At 39.9% G+C, this 19552-nt stretch overlaps 1 protein-coding gene across 7 annotated transcripts in view; it reads right to left on the bottom strand.

Moving 5' to 3' along the window:
• Positions 1-1064: 1064 nt before the first annotated feature.
• ACTN2 (actinin alpha 2) overlaps positions 1065-19552 on the bottom strand; it is a 69808-nt gene continuing 51320 nt past the window's right edge. For 3 of the 7 annotated variants that reach the window (XM_005436549.4, XM_027801554.2, XM_005436550.4), the window contains exons 13-21: positions 16274-16382; positions 15301-15441; positions 14726-14908; positions 13449-13583; positions 12779-12958; positions 12271-12417; positions 6023-6100; positions 3763-3921; positions 1065-2411 (exon numbers count right to left, since the gene is read on the bottom strand). In XM_005436549.4, coding sequence (XP_005436606.2) covers positions 2253-2411; positions 3763-3921; positions 6023-6100; positions 12271-12417; positions 12779-12958; positions 13449-13583; positions 14726-14908; positions 15301-15441; positions 16274-16382 — 1291 coding nt within the window. In that variant the 3' untranslated portion in view covers positions 1065-2252. Of the gene's footprint in view, positions 2412-3762; positions 3922-4816; positions 4883-6022; positions 6101-12270; positions 12418-12778; positions 12959-13448; positions 13584-14725; positions 14909-15300; positions 15442-16273; positions 16383-19552 lie in introns of all 7 variants that reach the window. The other 4 variants (XM_005436548.4, XM_005436546.2, XM_027801555.2 and 1 more) reach the window with 2 other exon arrangements.

Genomic DNA, 19552 nt, shown 5'->3' with positions numbered 1-19552 from the left:
ATCTCTCACACGTTTTAATCAACAGAACATTTAGCTAAAGGAGTAGTTTATGAGTCTCTTCCATACTATAAAAAATGGAAGACTATCACAGTATAGAAATCAGCAGGTAGAGAACATGAATGACACCTGACAGAGGTGTCAGATATATGCTGTCTCTGTGCCAATTTTTAGCATAATCCTGACTGTAGCACTGAGATTTTGCTTTTGTGCCACGTTTGGAAGCTCAATGTTTTACTCTAGTTGCATTAAACCGTGACAATGAGAGATACAGAGATTTATTTTTTAATAAGATTCAGCCTGCCCAGCAGTCATTTAGCTGGAAATGCCGTTGCTGTAAGGCAGAGCTTCCCGACTTTGTACGAGCACTGTCATCACAAAAAGAGATGGCACTGCACCGTGGCAGTAGCAGCAGTGGCAGTAGCAGCTTCTGGCTGTGTGCAAGGCTGCACAGGCACTGTAGGAGATGTGATTTTAGCCCTAGGATTTCTCTGAAGTTCTCTACTGGCCTTTGTACACAAGGTGGAGGAGGAAGAGGTATTTGGTCATTGCCTATCTCCTCTCTGGGATTGTTTGGAAATTGCTCCCACCACATGCACTTTACCTGCAGGAGACCTGCTTTAGGATTGAAATCACACACAGATTTTTAATGTTTCCCATTCGTAGATTTCAAAGCAAAGGCCAGTGAAAGCATCATTGCATACTTAGCAGCTCCTTTTTTGCACATGAAGAAAAAAAGAGATACAGAAAAGCTAAGGCGAATATCTTCAAAAGCATTAGTGCCTAAGTCTCACTGAAATCAAAGCTACAGCTCTAGCAACCTATGGACATTTGTGCTCAGGTGACTAAATGGAAACTGTCCCACTCATTCTGAGCTCCATCTCACTTCATGAAGCCATACCTGTCCTTTCAGCATGTAGCGACTGTTGTTCATGCAAACACAGTGTATAGAAATCCATGACATACTTTTTTTAACTTTTGGCAGACTGAAACCTCCTTTAATGTTCAGAAATGTTTCCCGTTCTTAGATGGAACCACCAGATGACTGCCAATGACAGAGCCTCATAAGGTTTTGAAAAGCAGACTTTATTTAATAGGCACATCATTGCTTTAATAGCACTGGGCTGCACAGCTCACTTCACCATTTGTAAATGGTTTTGTTTGATTACATTGCATTTCCACAGCGTCAGTAGGATTCAAGTAAAAAAGTGACTGCTTTTACTTCTCTATCATTTCTCAAGATGGAAGAAAACCCCACCCAAAACAGTAAATGACGAGCGCACAGGAGCATAATACAGACAGAACTGCCTGCGATCCAGAAGTCAAGACATACTGAAATTTGAGCACTGAACAGTTAAAGCTGGAAGACAACCACACTACCTTTGCTCAGACAGGATGTTGCATTATGCAGGACAGAGATGAATGTTGCCCACTAACACAAGACACTGGCTTTCTTATACTAAGAAACAAAGACTGTCCAGCACAGACAAGAATGAGGGTTTCAAAACAAAACAGCTCACATGAAATTAGCTTCCTTATTATTTCTGATTATAAAAGTTGTACTCCCTCAGCTGTAAAAGTTAAAGGCCTAAAAGTACTGCTTACAGAAATCTAAACCCGCAATTTAATCAGCTTTTCAGCTTCTCCCCCCTATATTACAACTCTTTGTGATAAGACAAAGCCATCTTTAAGAGACAAAAGCATAGCATTCTGAATTATTTTCATAATTAAGTAGTTTACTTGGTTGGTATATTTCTTCCGTTAAAAACTGCATTTTAATATTTTATTCCACTGGTAGAAGTGTACAAAATCAGAAATCATTAGAGGAAAATAATATTGCTCTATGAAAGAAAAAAGCAGGACTTCTAACAAAGTTTTATGAACATCGTAGAAGAAGCGCATATGGCATTGAAACATTTTGAAAATAGAGAAATATTTTGTGAGTTTCAATGTTCTTAGGTTTTACGTTCTATTTCCTGAATGGATATTTCCAAATCTAATATCTTGTGATTTTTTTTTAGTATCTTCTCTAGCGTTCTATAGGACAGACAACCTAAAACCAACAATGCAGAAATCTAGCGTGCTGCACACTATAATATACACTAGTTACTTCCGCTACTAGCACTTTACACTGATGGTACCTACTGTATTTGTAAAACTCATTTTTAAATCAGCTTGTCAAAGCTTTCGAGAAGCAATCTGGGCAATAAAGTGGGTATTTTTAGTGTCTACCATGAATACGGCCAATTACAGAATCAGAGGTCGCTTTCTCCATACAGTGCTGATGAAAAAGAGGTGTAATCCAGAGCCCCGGGAACAGAACCTGGGCCGGTGTACGGAGGCATTCTCTTGATGCAGTACTGAGCCTGCTCAGGAGGCAGCTCGCGACGTAATTCATCTGCCAGGATGTAAGGCTGGGAGAGGGGAAAGGATTGACAAATTCAGTATGTACTCTTCAAAGACACAAAATAAGTTTATTTTCTGTAGCTGTGCCTAATAAACTTGTACATCCTGCCTATTTTTCTAAGACCATTTTTTTTCCCTGGTAAATTCCATCCCTGATGTTGAGCTGAAGGGGATAATTCCACCAACAAACAGATTAGGGCAAAATCCAGTCTCAGGATATGTGGCAGCGCGTGTTAGCTACCGAGCACTGTACCGGCTGCTGCCGATACAGCTCATCCATGGATAGTTCAGTCAGCATCTCTAGTGCACTGCTGCCCCTTCTGCAGTGGCGGGACAGACACATTTTCAGTTACACCCTGTTAGTTTCAAGGTCCTAATACAGTTGTAATGAAAGATGCATTATTGCTCTGAATGGTTTGCATTTATGATATGAAGGATAGCCTCTGTTAACAGACTTGCCATTATTTAAAATAGCAAAGTAATGAAAACCATTTTTTCCTGAGACCCTGGCTTCCATGTTCCACATTAATTCCTACTGAAAACATGTCTGGAATTCAAAATGTGGTCCACAGTAACTGAGATCACAAAATCCATGCAAACAGCCGTAACAAGACTATCAATAGAGCAAGCCTGGGCAAATAGACGTGCACTGCTGTGATCCCTCCTGTCTCTATAGCACAGGACTGATTTCCTGGCAGCACCGTGTGTGGCCCTGACTACTCCAGAAGCTCTTGTGTTGCCATTATCCTCCCTTGCATCTTCATTCACCACTCCTTCACCAGTGGATCTGGCTGTGGGGAGGAAAGTATGCCAAATTCAGGAGCTTCCTCCACAAACCCAGTAACTACAGGAGGCCTTCGCCTCCTGCTCCTCCTAGGATAGGGGTACACCACATTGCACACATCACCCTGTTGAATGAGCTGTCAGATCACAACATGGCTCATAATTAGGTGAAGTCTTGTGCAAGTCACCCAGGCTATGGTCCAGAGGGCCAAACTCTGTGTTCAAACATCCAGACAACAGCATGAAAGGCAGAACGAGTTTCCCTCTAATCCAGGCTGTTGTGTGGAAATAATCTGATGTACAATATATCCATTATACAGACAAACTGTCTAAGTCATGCTGAAGATGTCTAATTTTATGTCGGCTCTTTGTGACAGGAGGCCAAGCCTTGAATTCTGCACCCATTTCAGCTAAGAGTCTTGGTTCCAAACAAGAAAAAGCAAGTGCATTCTCTGAAGTCTGAGAAACTGAAAACAAAGCTTCGCTATTACTGAAAGGCTTGTACAAGCCTTTCAGCCAAGAAGGGCTAAATAGGAGAGCTACTGAGTCCTTACAGCCAGCAGCAGGATGACTGACCTTATCTGAAGCCAGGATTCTGAAGGAAGCTATCACTTGCTCAGCTGTGTCTGTGTCTGCCGTTTCTCTGGTCATGAAGTCAATGAAGGACTGGAAAGTGACGGTTCCTTGCCCATTGGGATCAACCAGAGACATGATTCGGGCAAACTCAGCTTCACCCTTTCACAGAATCCAAAACAAAAAAAAAATGGTCACCGTAATATCAGTTGCCAACAGCCTGTATCTCATAAATCAGTAGGTACCAGTGCTTACAAAGTCTTTAAAGCATCTTCCTGATTTAGGAAAGTAAATGTCAGTCAATGAAATCTGGGATCTGAAATGCCCACCCCTCTTTTCTAAAAAGGACTCAATGCTTTTGAAAAATATATTCTTTGTCCTAAGTACATAGTGTGTACCTTTCAGTTAACTTTCTGCAACTTCTCCCCCCTTCCACCTTCCCTCAATGCCTGTTTAACTTGTTTTAACACTCCATTTTCCACCCCATCCTAAAACCGTTGTCATTTAGGTACCGCACAGGGAGGTGAAACAATAGCCCAAGAAGCAGTGTGCTTGCAGAGCCACTGAAGTAAGTAGTAAGGGAAACGATTCTGAAATGCCAAATACAGGACAGTTCAACTAAGACTAATGATTTTTTCCACTAAAAAGGGAGAATTTGGGGGAAAATGTTTAGAACAAATAAGTGAAGGAAAGAAACTGCAACCACCAAAGCTAGTTTATGAGAATCAAACAGCATCAAATTCATTCTTCCTCATGCAGATGAAAAAGGAGAAAGAAAAAATGATTTAGTAACTGTTAATTTCAACTTTTAACATTTTCTTAATTCGAAGAGCAATGCAGTAGACCATAGAATATGGTTTTCAGGTGTCTAGTTTTACTGTTAACTTCCTTTTTAACCATTCAAAAATAGAGAAAAAGCAAAGAAACAAGAAACTAGTATCTCTAGTGCAAATTGTATCATTAGTATTCTGTCAGTTTAAATAAGCTTTAGTATTGCTGTGGTTAATATTACAATCTGTGAGCAGAATCAGTTGCCATTGTTTCTTAAAATTCATACCAAATCATAACCCATTGAAATTAAGCAAGCTCTGAAATCATCGTGGTCCATCAATCCGTTCTTCCTCTATTGACCAAAATAACATAAGGAATATAGAAGGGAAGGTTTGAAGAATCCAGGGTCGTTTCCAGAGCGATGACAAGTTTAGACCATTGGCATATTGGATCCAGGGTATGAACAGTATCCATTGATATTGCCCAAGCAGGTTACCAGAATCACCATCAGTTTTAAAGAAGGAAGAAGTAACTAACATATTACCACACAGGGAACAGACATTTTCACCACAAAAAGTAACATCAGCAAAGGTCAGGGGATAGATAAGGGAGGAGGTGAACGGGACAAGAATACAGAGAAGACAAAGAGAAAGGCAAGGAGAAAAGTTTGTTACTAAACCAGTCAAACTCAGGAGATGCTCCAGCTGCCTCCTTGATATGAAGTGTCTTTGAAAGGTTCTGCATAGAATGCTGTAGTGACTAGGAGTATGGTTAAAAACATTCTGAAAATAGTGTATCACTGACTATTTCAAATACTCCACTCCAGGGCTAAGGTAGGTATGTTATCAGAGCCGTCTGCTGACATATGGGAAGTAAGTACAGGGATTTTCCTTCTGACTGCAGGCTACCGAGACTTGGACTACAGCAGAGGTGTGTGTGCTGTCTTAAAGGATGAGACTTGCAAGACTTAGGAGGAGGTCAACTGAAGACCTTTTATAAAAGGAGGCTGCTCATTTTCCAGTCCATAACATATCTGTGGCATTCCTGACTCAAAGCTGAGCAAACATTAAATGGCATGATAGTAAGAAGGTAAATATTTTTTTCCTCTCCGTTGTGATATAATGTAGCAGTTTGGAGAGTATTGTGTCTTCCTAAATCAGAAGATAGCAGTAAAGAGCTCGTACTAAATCTGAGGAAAGGAAAATTAGCAAAAGTCAGAGTGCCAGAAGCATAGGAGCTCTCGATAGTTATCTAGCACAGTCCAAATTAAATATCTCAAATAAGTAAAAGAAACAACCTGAAGAATCTTTGAAAAATTCATAGAAAAATATGGCTCCTAGTGATGCTGACAGTCCATCTAATTCAGTTGTCTTCCCCAAAGCAGAATATTTTCAAAGCATTATGACCAATACATCGGAGTTTAAACCCACAGCCTCTTTGGCTATTATTATATTGGCCTATTTGAAAACAGAAAAATATCAGTTTCGTCTACCTGCAGGTCATTTCCAACCTGTCCTAGACTGATGAGGCAGGCTTTAAATTCATCAGAATGTAGATTGTCAGATTCATCCTATCATCCCATCACAGGTCATGCATTTGGGAAGGTGAAAGAAAAAAAAAAAAAATCACAGATCAGGTTAGTTGGTTAGTAAAGAATATTCTGCTCATGTAGTAATAACCATGTTTTCACAGAAGTTCATGGAAACATAATGTCAACATACTGCAATGAATCACCTAAAAAGTGTTTTTCCAGTTTCATGCTGTAGGTTTTTTCCTAGTGGAAAAGGGTCCTTACTTCAACTACAGAGTTAAACTGTGCTTCCTCTACAGGTGCTTTTTAAACATTTTTGATGATAAGGCAGTTTTGATTCTATCGATCTGCCATTTGCTTCCTTCATTTTCTATTGTCATACAGTGTATGTGAGAGGCAGTAGAAAGATCACTGAACCTGGGCAAAACATTTTTCCCCCACTCAACTACTGTTATTTCACTCTTGATTTGATGATATTACTTAACAACTGAACATGCATATCTCAAAAGAGAGTAGAAGTACAACATAAATTTATAACTGACCTAACTTGCTTCCCATTATCTGTCTCCTTCAACAACCTACACAGTAAGGTTTTGCTTTGAAAACTGACTTTAAAAAGAATCCATTGAATTCCAGGTTAAATGGCTCTTAGTAACACCACATCAAACAGGATCATTGTTTTGAAGCAATACTTTTTTCCATTTTGCAGGTCAAGAAATTCACACTAATTTCTTAGCAGCCAACTGGCCTGTCTTTCTCTTCCTGTTCATACAAAATGTGTCTACCAGAGCTGTGCTTCAGATTGAGTTAACATGAACACAATTAAAGAGATGTTCTAAGATGAAAAAATATTACCCTTATTGATTTTACAGGCTGACAGTTTGGAGAAGACCCAGGGGTTTCCATCTGCTACATATTTGCCTGCTAGATTAATCATTTATTTTTTAAATGTCTATATAGTTATGCATAACTAAAAGTACTGGAGGTTTAACAAATGCACTGGGTTTACTTAATATACTAATAGGATAAAGTGGTGCTTTATTAAGTTAATAATGCCAAGCATTTTTGACATATCATGCTGTTATATTGACTCCCTCTGCATCAACCTCCACCAGCTCCATAAAGGAAAGATGAAAAATAACAGTGGGAAGTCAATGACAAGAGATAAAGTAAAGCTGCAAATCTGGAGCAGCATTTAGTTAAAAGCCATAATCACAGCAAAGCTTTTTTCCTTTAATATTTCCATTTTATGGGATAATTCCTGCTATAAAGCATTCAAAATGGTTTATTTTATCATTCTGAAAATGTTAATGTGGGCTGGCTTGAAACTCTCGTCCTAGAGACAGGCTGTGGCTGGGCACACCAGGAATGAAGTCAGCTCGTTCTACCTTATTTCTAAAGCCAAAAATATTACTGTGAAACTGCAAACAAAATGGTACAAAAATGGGAGCTAAGAGCCAAATTCTGTCCCTCCACTTCCTCTACCAGTTGTGGGCAGAGCACTATCAGCTACTTGACTACACCAGAGGTGGGTGTGCACTATGTGCAGGAGCTCCCTAACCAGACACACACGGCAGCAGCAGTGGTGCAACAGATAGAGAAGGGCAGACAAGAGCGAGAGAGGCCAGCACATCTACCGAGAAACCAGTTTCTTTAGGAGAGGAGTGCAATGGTTGTGCTGGAGCTCACAACCATCATCTGGTTAAGCGGGACTCCCCAGTAAGGGTCATTCACATTCTCACAGCAAATTTTTTTAATCTGCATCATATATGGCCTAAAAAGGCGTCTTTGCCTTTGCAGTATATCAGAGTTTCACGGGATGCAATGGTATTTTGCAATCAATGCATAGATCGAGCCCATGCAAGGGCTTTCTCTTTGGGAAATGTTTCTTTGTATTTATTTTTATTGTTTGCAGACCAACATTAAGCACTGAAATTAGTTTTTTAAAGCATATAAATAACTTTGCATTGTTCATCTTTTCCTACCAATACAAAATAAAACACTGAAATCCCCCTTCATGTTTCATTATTAGTCCCCAGAAATCTTTTCCTTCTCTTTTGTGATTTACATGTGGCCTTATAAAACAAGTGAGCTTCTGAGTTGCAGTAATCCATTCTTGAATAGGTCCTTCAGTTTCCTGAATGCGAATTGACCTGCATAAGACTGATCATGTCGTTCCTTTAATAGGGAATTGTTTTTCTGTTAGTAAAATATAGGGTGGCATGATGCTATTGCTCTACATGCACAGCTCCTACTTAAAATCTATAGTTTGCACAAAAATCAATACCAGAATATATTAACATCCATTAGGATATTAGATGCAGAGCAGCCGCATATATTTTATCACATACTTTGCAATCTTAGTTAGGACTTAGTAAATATACTAAATCTGAAAAAGGATTCCCTACATAAAAAGGCTCAAAACCAGTGACTAACAACATATCTGTGTTGGTGTCCCAGTTTGCCTGCATACCATAATTCAGCTATGCACCATTTTGAACACTTCTAAACTCCTTCTGTGATTCAGACATTGTGTCCCACTGTCACCTTTTTTTCCTCTATGCAGTCACATTAAGAAAGGAAGGAAAACCAGCCTTGCTGAAGAATTATATTTATACCTACAGCTAGACTGTGCCTTCAGGCAAAGCCTCCAGCAAGTAGTAGTGGGTAAGCAGCAGCATCCTCAGGAATAACCTCTGGGTACCAGTGTGTGTACATGCCTGTTGGAAACACAAGAGCCTAGAGGGCTGCCCCCTTGACCCAAGGGAGATGGCATATTTACCACTTGCCTTTAACAAGGACGACTTGTAATGCTTTCTGTGCTAGCATGTCTTTGCTGGTGGATGCACTGAAAGAAACACGACTCTTTCTGTCCTTGTAATTCTTACATGGATGATGCCCACTTACTCACTGCAGTTGGAGAAAATGAGGCATGTAGCCCCCCCCCCCAAAAAAAAAAATCCTTGTAAAATACCAAATAGTTCTCTTTCAGATATTCGAGATGTAGAAGCCATTTATAACAATTCACCCAATAATTTAACTCCTTTCAAAGGACTAACAACTGCAGAATTCAGCCCTATAATGGATTATGAACTGTAAGATTTTCAATTTTTTATATATTCTTCCTAGGGAGAAAGATGGGGGTTCCTTCCTCTGATTTAAAAGTGAAGCAAGTTGTTTCTAGAAGCACTCTATAAAAAGTTGTTAGGTTTATGTGTACCAAAGAAGTTTTTTTAAAATGGGGAAGGGAGCTACTCTGCATATTAGCACTTTGCCAACATCCTCAACACACATTACTAGTCAAACATTAAGGTAAGTCTTAAACTGGAGAAATGCCACAGAAGTCAGAGCTGTAGCATGCATAAATGAATCAGTTGTGCTTAGGTATTTAAAGCCTACTTGTCAGGGACAGTATTAATTTTGGGGATCTTTTCCGGCTATACATCATTGTGAATAGCAGTCCAATTCTTTTAAACTATGACAGGCATTCAGAACTGCTGCTAAGCGCAACAAAATTATTATATGTGGCAACATTATATATATGGGTAATTCTGTCTGACGTAGAGAAGCATTTTTCATATTAGTGCTTACATTCAGATGATCCAGTTTCATTTTCATTTCTGTTTAAGGTAATCAAGGCCATGAAAGAATCCATTACTGCCTTCTCTATCTAAATTCCAAATTTAGAGTCCTTGTTATTCTGTGCACTCTGAAGTAACTCTGAAGCACCCCAGGTTTCCTTCATTCACCAATACTAAATATTCAAGTGTGCAAGGACATAAGAAGGATATAAAAATGAAAAAAAAAAGAAGCCTGCCTCTCTCAAACATGTTTGTTCAACATCTCCTTCTAGCCTGTGTAGATTGAGTTGCATCTTCCCACTAAATTATAGTGTAATTTAATCAGTAAAACCTTCTCTTTCATCAGTGTTTCTAAGACCTTTCCCCTGCAGAAAGCCTGGCTTGATGGCTGAGTGGGTTTAGATCTTAACTTCTTCCTTTCTTTAACTTGCATTATGCTACTAAGAACATAATTGTTGCATGGTGTCGGTGCAAAAGTCCTCCACAGACCTATTTCCTATGTCTGATGCTAGGGGAAGGAGTATACTCTAAGAGGGCATCTGCAAAATGGTTCTTCCCTTAACATGATCCTTCCAGGCTTCTTCTTCAAAGCCTTTGGATTACATCTGTCATGGAGGAAGGCAAGGTCTGCAGCTAAAGCAGCCCAGGCCCAGGTTGTTGAGGCCATAGAAGCTGGTAACGTACCTGTCTCCTTCCGCTTCTGACCCAGCCACTCAGGCTCCCTGCCACAGAAGCCAGGGCAGAAGGGACACTGCCTGAAGCAAGGAGACAGCCAAGGACAGGCAAGGATCTAGGAGCTGGGAAGCACTTGTGTGTTGTGCATCATTGTCACAGCCCAGCTCCAACCTGCCTGCAGCTGCCTGAAACGACCGCCCTCTTCCAGGCCGTACAGCCTTTCCTAAAGCCTTGCTCTATTGTATCCTTTGGCATCTCCTAAGTTTTACTGTATCTGCAAAGTCTAAAGGTCTGTAACAATAGGGCCCCTTGATGTTGCTGCCACTTGGTTGATTTAGCTTCTCCGTGCAAGAATTTCTGAGGCACCAAGGGGTGGCCGTGGTATCTCCTCAGCCACTGAACCAGCCTTGCCATGAGCATGGCAGAGAAACTCAGCTATGAGCTACAAAGATACAGGGACGCTAGAAATGGCCAGGTAGTGTAAGTTATACTAGGATTCAGTCACCTTGCTTCCTTGTCTTTAGGGAGCTGTCAAATCTTTGTGCAAAATGCGTGGTTTCCCTTAATAGGGTCTCTCAAATATTGGTGTGTAATTTATCCAAGCCTGAACTCTGTCTGTTCTTAATAGCTCTAATTGCTCAGTTATCTGCTTCAGTGCCTCGAGAAAGGAATTTAGTATGCTACTTTCTTCCACCCCAGGAAATTTATCTCTGCTTCTGTGATGTTACCTTATGCTTCCTTAGAAAATACAGAAAGGAATTATGCTGCACTACAATCACATTAAGATATTCCACAAAATCTGTTCCCAGTTCCTGTGTAGCTAACATTTCCCATGTTTGTGTGCTACTTCAGAAAGCAGAGGTTTGGCAATTCTGCTTTTCTTTCTAACCAATTAAAGACATTCTAAAAAATATTTAGCAAAATATGACTGTCAGCATCCAATGCGCATCAACCACCAATCCAGGTATGGGTAACCATTTTGAGTAGAGCTGGACAAAGAGGATGTCAGTGAACAGAAAGAGGCATTTTGCTATAGCCTGAAATGATGTGAGGGAGCCGATTCATGTGATAACAGAGTGTAGGTCGGGGGGTTAAGGACAGTCCTCTAACTACAGGAATCTGTACTGGGGAAAAGACAACAGCCTGGTGCTGCGTTATGGTAATCTTTTTCCAGCATTTGAAATGTGAACTTGGTTTTGAAGGTAGGTTCATGTGAGCACAGAGCCAGCAGAGTTAACTCATGTACAGATTTTTCTCCAGCTGGGAACGTCAGATCCCTGTCTGCATGTGTTTTGCTGTTGTGTCTATTAACAGCTGCCTTTTTAACCCTCTGTCCATGAATACTGTGTAACTCACAGGACTGAGTTAAATTTCTTCACAACAGTGGTTTTATTCCTACTTTTTTCCTCATCCATGATTAGGTAACTGAAAAAACCAGCCTCTTATTTCCCATATACAGCCAGAAAAATAAAGTATTTTCCTTGACAGCTATCAGTGCCTCAATTATATTCCCTACAAATCTACTTCTAGGAGGATATGTTGGGATTCAAAGTAAAATAAACTTTAATCTAGATTACAGCTAAATTTAATGAGATGGAAGCTGCTGGCAAGTACACAGAACATGCTGGACTGCCTTAAAATAAAGGGGCACATTATTTTCCAAAACACACGGATTTATCCAGTTCTGCCTAGTATCTGAACAAATGCTCAACCATATTAGCAGAACTGTAATTCTGCATTACATTTGAAGAGTAAAAATGAACCTTTAACATATCTGTACAACGGTATAATTTCATAAGGCTGTAAATTCTTTGTTAACTGATCTTTTGCTGTTTTAAAAAGAGCCCATTGCTACTGCATTTGCAGTTTCTTAAAAGGCTCACGTTTGGAATGAAAAGCAACTTGTTGGGAACAATAAATATTGCTAGTTGAGAAAAAGCAGGAGTACTGTACCCTGTCAAAATGATTGAATGATGCTCTGAAGTCATTCATTTGTTCCTGGGTGATACCCTTGGCATCTCTTGTCAGGATCTGAGTCTCAACCTCATTGATAGTTCGAGCAATGGTGGTAAGTAGGAGCTCCCATCCAACACGGATGTGCTATGAGAGAGAAAATACTGATTTATTAAAGAATCAAACATATTCTTCTTAGAGTATAAAAAGTACAGTAAGCAAAAAATGAGCTCTAAATATTTATGCGATACCTTTTTCCATACCGCTAACTCTATATTATGACCAAATATCATTAAAAATAAAAATGGCCTTCAGGAAAATATGTAACTGGTTTCTAAATGGATACTTCCTCACTAAAAGTAAAAAGTGAAAATAAAACAAGTCTTATGAGATTATCAGAAAGTCTGGCAAATCCCATCCTCTGTTGCAGGCTCTTCAGATCAGGGGAGGAGGTTATATGGCAGAAGAGGACGGAATAATCTAAGAGCTACAAGGAGTAAATGGCTACCTCCATAGTATAGTTGGTGTGCTTGTTGTCAAACACCAGGGCTTCTTGTATAAGCTGATGATCTCCTTCCAGTTTGTCAATGTTGTGCTTATAGTTAATGATATTGTGCTCATATTGCTTCAGCTGATTCATCTGGTCCTCCAAAGGCCCTGTCATTTCAATAGAGCTGCGGGCAATTTCCTGTCAACAGAAACAAAGACACACACCCCGCCCCACAAAATTTAAGCTTCAGATTTGCTAATTTGACCAACTTTCATATAAATATGTAATATTTTCATACTAAGAAGCAACAGCAATGAAACCTTCATACAGTGGAGACAAGAAATTTCACTGTTGAAAACACATTTCGAAAGAAATGGGGCACGTTTATTTCTGGAATTAGTATTAAGATCACAGTGATCCTGGTATCTTTCCTTTACAGAAAGCAGAAGCTAAACAGCAATTGTTTAGTGAGTGATTTTTCAAAGCTACATCTCCCGCTCACCATCAATGTACCACTTGTACAAGCTTCCACAGTTTTAAACATAATCTTAACAAGTGCTAAATACTTCAGGATCAAAAAACTGGTGAACTATCATGGAGACTGCTGTTGTCTTGTATATAAAGCAGAAATAAAAAAAATCATAAACCACTTTGTTTGTCAGCTTCTGCATGAGGGTCTGACACTCACCTCCATCTTGGTCTGGATCCATGGCCCAATGACATTGGCCTGAGCAGCAAACTGGCGACGCAGGCGCTCGTTGGCATGCTGGCGGGCTAGTTCCTCCTGCAAGGATTGATCCCTCTGAGGCACCAGCTGCTTCACCTGTTACAGTGGGAAAGCACTAAGTGTGAGCAGGCACAACTGAATACTTTAAAAACAAATGGAACTAATAAGTCCACAGTTACTCATTTTTCTTATTGGTCTGAAGGCTGATATCAGAAGGGCAAGCCAGAAACACGACCACTGTTTTAATTACTAATTCTGTGCTAACATAAGAAATTGCTAACAAGGTCTTGGGCAGCCTGACCAGAGAAACTGATAAGGAGAAAGAAGAAATTCTCACCTCTGGCTGGATTCAAGTTCACGACAATTATTTAACCTTGAACTGATATTAGAGCAGTTACTTTGTTTTTCTTTTGAAACAGCTGGTTTTTCAATCTCTAAGTAATTGTTCTAAGAACAGTCAGTGCAAAACATTTTATTCCAGCACAGCTATTATGATAGGATAACATGAGACATATCCTGTCCATCAGGTATATCTGAAGGCCTCTAATACATTGCAAATGCTTTTTTTGGCTTATACGTCTGGATTGCCTTGGGAGATTCTGAATTTAGGCCTTATTACTTGGTTTTTACAACCCATTGAGGGTGTGTTCTTGTCCATGGAAGTTTAGGTATTTGGTAAATTTATACATTCTACACAATCATTTCCCTTCAGCATATTATCTGTCTTGGTCACTAACAAAATAAAGTTTGTGCGATAGCTCTAGGAGCCTCCCTTTAATCCCTCCTCAGTAATTTTTTAAGGTAATTGCCAATTTCAGTCTAATTGGACAGGACACTAATGATCCTAAAGGTGCTCATTTTTTACATTTGTGAAAAGTAGAAGCTGTGTAGAAGAGATGCATGAACTTCAGTTTATACTGAGAGAAAGAATAAAATAATTTTCTCTTCTTTTAACAGGACCCCCTGGCCCATCTGCTGGCCAGCCACCAGCTTGCACTAGCCCCAACACCTGCTTCTCTTGCCCCCCTAGAAAGGACATAGGTAATATTGAGCGATGGGAGCAAGGGATATTCTGAAGCAAGCCTAGCAAACGTAAGGGAGAGCATAAGGTACTGTAGAAAGTTCATTCTGGCATCTGATATTCTAGAGTAATCTCCAGATTTATTATAAAGTTCTCTGAATATTCTTAGTATTCCTACACTAGAATACTATGTTATTTATGAATTTAGCATGCTTACCTTTTCCCACTTGCTACGAATCTCTTCCACAGTAACAGTACTGTAAGGATTGCTTGCGCTTATTCTCATGCTGTAACTCTGAATAACTTTTTCAACTTCGTTCTGGATTGACAGGATGGCCTGTCTTTCACCATCTGCCTCTGGCAAAGTAGCTTTAAACTGATCATGTGCAGAGATTAAACTCTAAAATCAGAAACAGAGAGGAAAAGCATGAAAACTTTAATGTTTCTTCCAACATCTGGAAGATCTGCTGTAAATAAGCACAGCTCTTCTCTCACCCTCTCAAACACCCTGTTTACATATATCTGTAGATACAGGAAATCATACGTGTAGATACATTCATGAAACAGCCCTCATTCACTTTATCAGGACCATCGCTTCTTCCATGATCTCTGGAATATGCTTTCATATCAATGAAGAGCCCTATTTATAATAGAGCAGACATTGCCTAACACAAAGAAAATGTCAGACAGGTAAGGTTTCTTTTTCTTACAGATGTTTTACTCACCAGGAAGGAAAAGCTTCCTTTCTTATTTTCCCTATGACTGTAAGTCAAAACATAGACAACCACTTACCTGAATTTCCTCTATGCTGTGAACAATAAACATGTCCTGTAGGTCTTCCATAGCGCCTTCCATCCAGTTGTTGAAAGGAGCAGCTCTTTTGGCAAACTCCAGGTGAAGCTGATCAATTGTTTCAAGCAATTTCTCCGTCCTCTGTACAGGTTGGGAAAGGTACAGTCCTTTGTTACTAGGGCAAGACCTAACTCCGCACACATACCCTGCCATGCACAAAGTCATGCCTGATCTTTACAAAAGCAATTGATTGTATTGTCAACTGATCTCACCACCTGCTTTAAGGATTCTGACTCAAGGCCATAGGACGCATTGCAGTAAAGATACTCTTCTATCCAACATGTTGAAAGGGGTGTGTGCCTTTGAAGGCTAATAGGTGAAATTACTTTTTCACTAATGATATTTGAAGTATTTTTGTTACTGTAATCTATCTGCAAATCAAAATCTGCTAATCTTACTTTAGTCATTTCTTGTAAATACAAAAAGGAGGAGTTAGGCATATGTTTTCCACCTTGTCATATGTGTGTGACTTCTTTTTTTCTTAAGGAACAAGGGTTTGGGAAGTATCTCACTGCGTTGGAATACTCACCACCAAAAAATTAACCCAGTGCTAGCCATTATCCTGTAGCACACTTGATTAAACTCAGACAAGTATGAAAAGGTAAACACCTAAGGGCTTTTGTTATCCTTGCTGAACATCAAATTCCCAAAAAGTGGGGCTATAAACAGCATGCCATTTGTTGCTGCTTTAGGACTGTCCTTGGCAGCTGAGTATTGTCAAGTCTGCTCTGAGCAATTCAATCTGTTTGCAGATAAAACCACACCGAAATGAAATGGAGATCTGAGGAAAGGGGTTATTGCTGTTCAGATTCCAAAGTGGGTGCTCGACTGCACTGTTTCCAGATCTGAAACAAATGGTTCGTTCCCCGCTCCCTGCCTCAGCTGAGCTGCTGATCAGTGTTATATGCTTTACCTCCAGTGCCTCTCTCCTTTTCTGAGTAAGTGTTCCCAGGCTGTCCCATTGGTCACATATCTTTTGGCATCTATCATTGACACTTGCAGCATCATGGTAGTCCAGTTCACTAAGAGTGAAGATAAAAATCTGTGTGACTGTCTGAAAGACAGGAGCAGTTGCATTGTCTACACTCTTCCACTGGCCCTCAGTAATTCCGCTCTCCCCCCCACCCACCCCCCTCTTTTTTTTTGCCCCCAGTATTTCTCCTCCAGGTAAGCAAGTGTTGCAGTATAGACATGTGTAATCTAGACATTCAGCATTTCAAGAAGCACAGCGCTGGAACAGGATCGACCTCCTCTGTTGTGAGAAAAATCAAGTACCCACTTGTAACGTGCAGGTATTTAAGACAATTAAGGTATCTAAACATCTTTGTCTCAGCTATGCCTGTGGCACAAGCAATTTGATTTCCCGAAGACCAGAACACTTTGGTCTGGGGCTTTATCAGGTTTCTGAAGATTGTTACAGTTTTAAATTAATTGGCCTGAAATACACATTTCCTTTTAAATAATGCAATGATCCTTTCCAGCCTCATACACTTTGAAATTATTTAACTGAGAAACAGACCTCAGGTTGCACTCAAAACATGATCTCTCTCTCACAGGCCTGGCAATACTAATAGGGGCTGCTCAGATCTGGGGCACAGAGAACAGTTTTCATCTTCCTCTCCAGCAACCCATCACAGAGCTCCACCCTAGAACTGGCTGGTTCAGTGAACAGGATTCTCCAGGCCCACGTATGCCACCAGCATGAATCGGTTCACCCACAAAGGATGCAGCAGCTAGCACTGCTTTTGCACCTGTTTAGTAGTCTTATATTACCTTGACCGAAAGGAACTTACTATTCTGCCTAAGACTGGAATAACTTTTCAAGGCTCTATCCTGAGATTCTGAACTGAGCCTGTCTCAAATAGAATTTTTGATCTCGATGGCAGACAATCTCCTTGCTTCTCCTGCAGCCATCATGACCATAGTAAAATACATGTGTTTGGCACTTTGGAAGTTCACTTCTACTGATTAATCATCACCCACTGAACTTAGCTCTTTGCTGCTCCTTGAGGACACTTTGCCCAGTACTGAACATTGCTGAGACTTTTATGTGACAGTATGGCGACATGAAGCTAAGATTTACTTTAAGGCTTGAACAAGACATTAAATGCAGATCGAATTTGTTCCCTTCTTTTGAGCATTTTTCTCTAGGCAATTGGAGAGAGGCATGTACAAATCACTCTGCCAGTAACTTAGAGATTCACAGAGGACAAGATGAGAACAGAGGTAGCCTTCCTCTAGGAAGCCACACACTAGGCCAGGGGCAGCATTCATGCTTCCTCCTCTAAGTCCAGTCAGAGCAATCTGGTTCAGCATAAAGCTGAGATGTTTAGAAGAGGCTTCAAGTGTGCTGCAATCAAGCAACTGTTGAAAGTGAAGGATAATAAACCAAGTAACAATAAAATGCTATAACAATTGTAAAATATAATAGAAACAACTCAAAACTGTAAAAGTAGAACTGTAATACATAAAGAGAAAGCTGCCAACAAGTCATACTATACAAGGGCTCCATAACTTGAAAACACGCTTCCTTCCTTTGGAGCGAGCCTTTTTGTTAGTCTTCAAGGGATGCAACAAAGCATGGTGTTTTGGGTGAAACAGGCTGAGATATATTTTACTGCCATGGCTGGAAGTTGTTTTTTTTCATTATAGCATATTGAGATTATTGGATAACGTTCCTGTGTGACCTGTGAGTTCACTAAGTGGATGAGATATGAAGATTTGTATTGTGGTCTCTTTTCACATACCAAATCTAATATACCAGAATATGGACAGGGTATTTTTTCAGATACTCCAGGTCACATCCCTGAAAGTACTGCAAATTTTATTTTTGTTTCAACGGATCACTTATCCCCTTTTGTCAATTAGAATAAGGGCAGGTGCCCTTCCATGAAAGTGAGGGACTGATTGTACTAGCTCTGGTCAAAGTCCCGGAAGGTAATGTGCAACGTTCCTCCACCAGCTCTGCCAGGGAGGTTCAGTCATTCCCCATAATATCTCTGCTATCCTATTTCTTCCAAGGGATATGTGCTGTGGACAAATAGGTAGGAGAATAATATTACCAAAACAACTTTTAAAAAGGGCACTCCTGTGTGGGTCAAAAATCCCAAGTTAGATTACCACTTGGCATCAAACAGTGTAGCTCCACTGCCTCTCCACGCCTGTTGTAGTTTACTTCAAGTGACTGTATTGTATGTGTCAAAGAACGTTTTTCTGCTTAAAGCAGGAGTAGAGGAAGGAGTAACTCATAGGAGATTATTTACTTGAAATAAAACACAGGTTTACATTCTTTGTCCTATTAATTTTTTGTATCTCTCTCAACACTGAAGCTGTGAAGAGACTAGATTTCACATTTTGTAAGAAGAAATTTTGCTTATCGTGTATACACAAAGTACTGCTGCATGTGTATTACAGAGCTAAGAGAACAATCATTTCTATTTGGTTATTTGAAATCTGCAGCCTTTGGAATTTAAAAATCATTAAACCATTCCTATTGATCTTAGAAGTAATTCAATCTTATCTGTAAAGAATTACAAATTTAGTCAGATTTTGTCCTGATCCTGAGAAGCACTTAAGTATAAGCTCACTTTAGGAATAGTGATAGTGTCACAAAAATAACCTGCTGAGCAACATGCTTTAGCACTGCTTCAGAACCAGGCTCATGTTAATCATGCACGTAAGCACAATTTGAGCCCAGGTTTCCAGAAGCAAAAAGACTCTCCAGTGTTACAGAGAGCGGTCTTCTTGGCTGAAAACAAGATGCTATACTGGAAGTGATGGATATGCAAGAAACTACATTCAAAAAAAATTATCTTGGTGATTGAAAACATTGAAATGAGCACACAAGATCATAAATGAATATGACATTTCATAGTACAGCTCACTCAAATTCTGTTTAGCATTTGCTATGTCATAAATGGCAAATCCCTTTTTAGAAATGCCTGACTTTTTCCAGCTTTGTATATAGCCCCATCCAAGCCTTGGCATGCCTCATTGCTGAGGAATTGTCTAAGTCTACACAGGCTGGAACACAACAATCTTATAGCAGCATCCTGGCTGGAATCACCTGCGTGCACACACACACTCAAATCCTTTTATCTAAACAGCACCAACCCACAGGCTTGTAGCAACTGTACCCTTAAGCACACAGTGAGTGGACTGAGCTGCTGTAACACAAAATCCCAGAACAGGC

The sequence above is a fragment of the Falco cherrug genome, chromosome 6 (genome assembly GCF_023634085.1).
Source record: "Falco cherrug isolate bFalChe1 chromosome 6, bFalChe1.pri, whole genome shotgun sequence".
In the NCBI taxonomy this organism is placed as follows: domain Eukaryota; kingdom Metazoa; phylum Chordata; class Aves; order Falconiformes; family Falconidae; genus Falco; species Falco cherrug.
The sequence above is the reverse complement of the archived record's forward strand: the minus strand, read 5'-3'. Positions and strand labels throughout refer to the sequence as shown.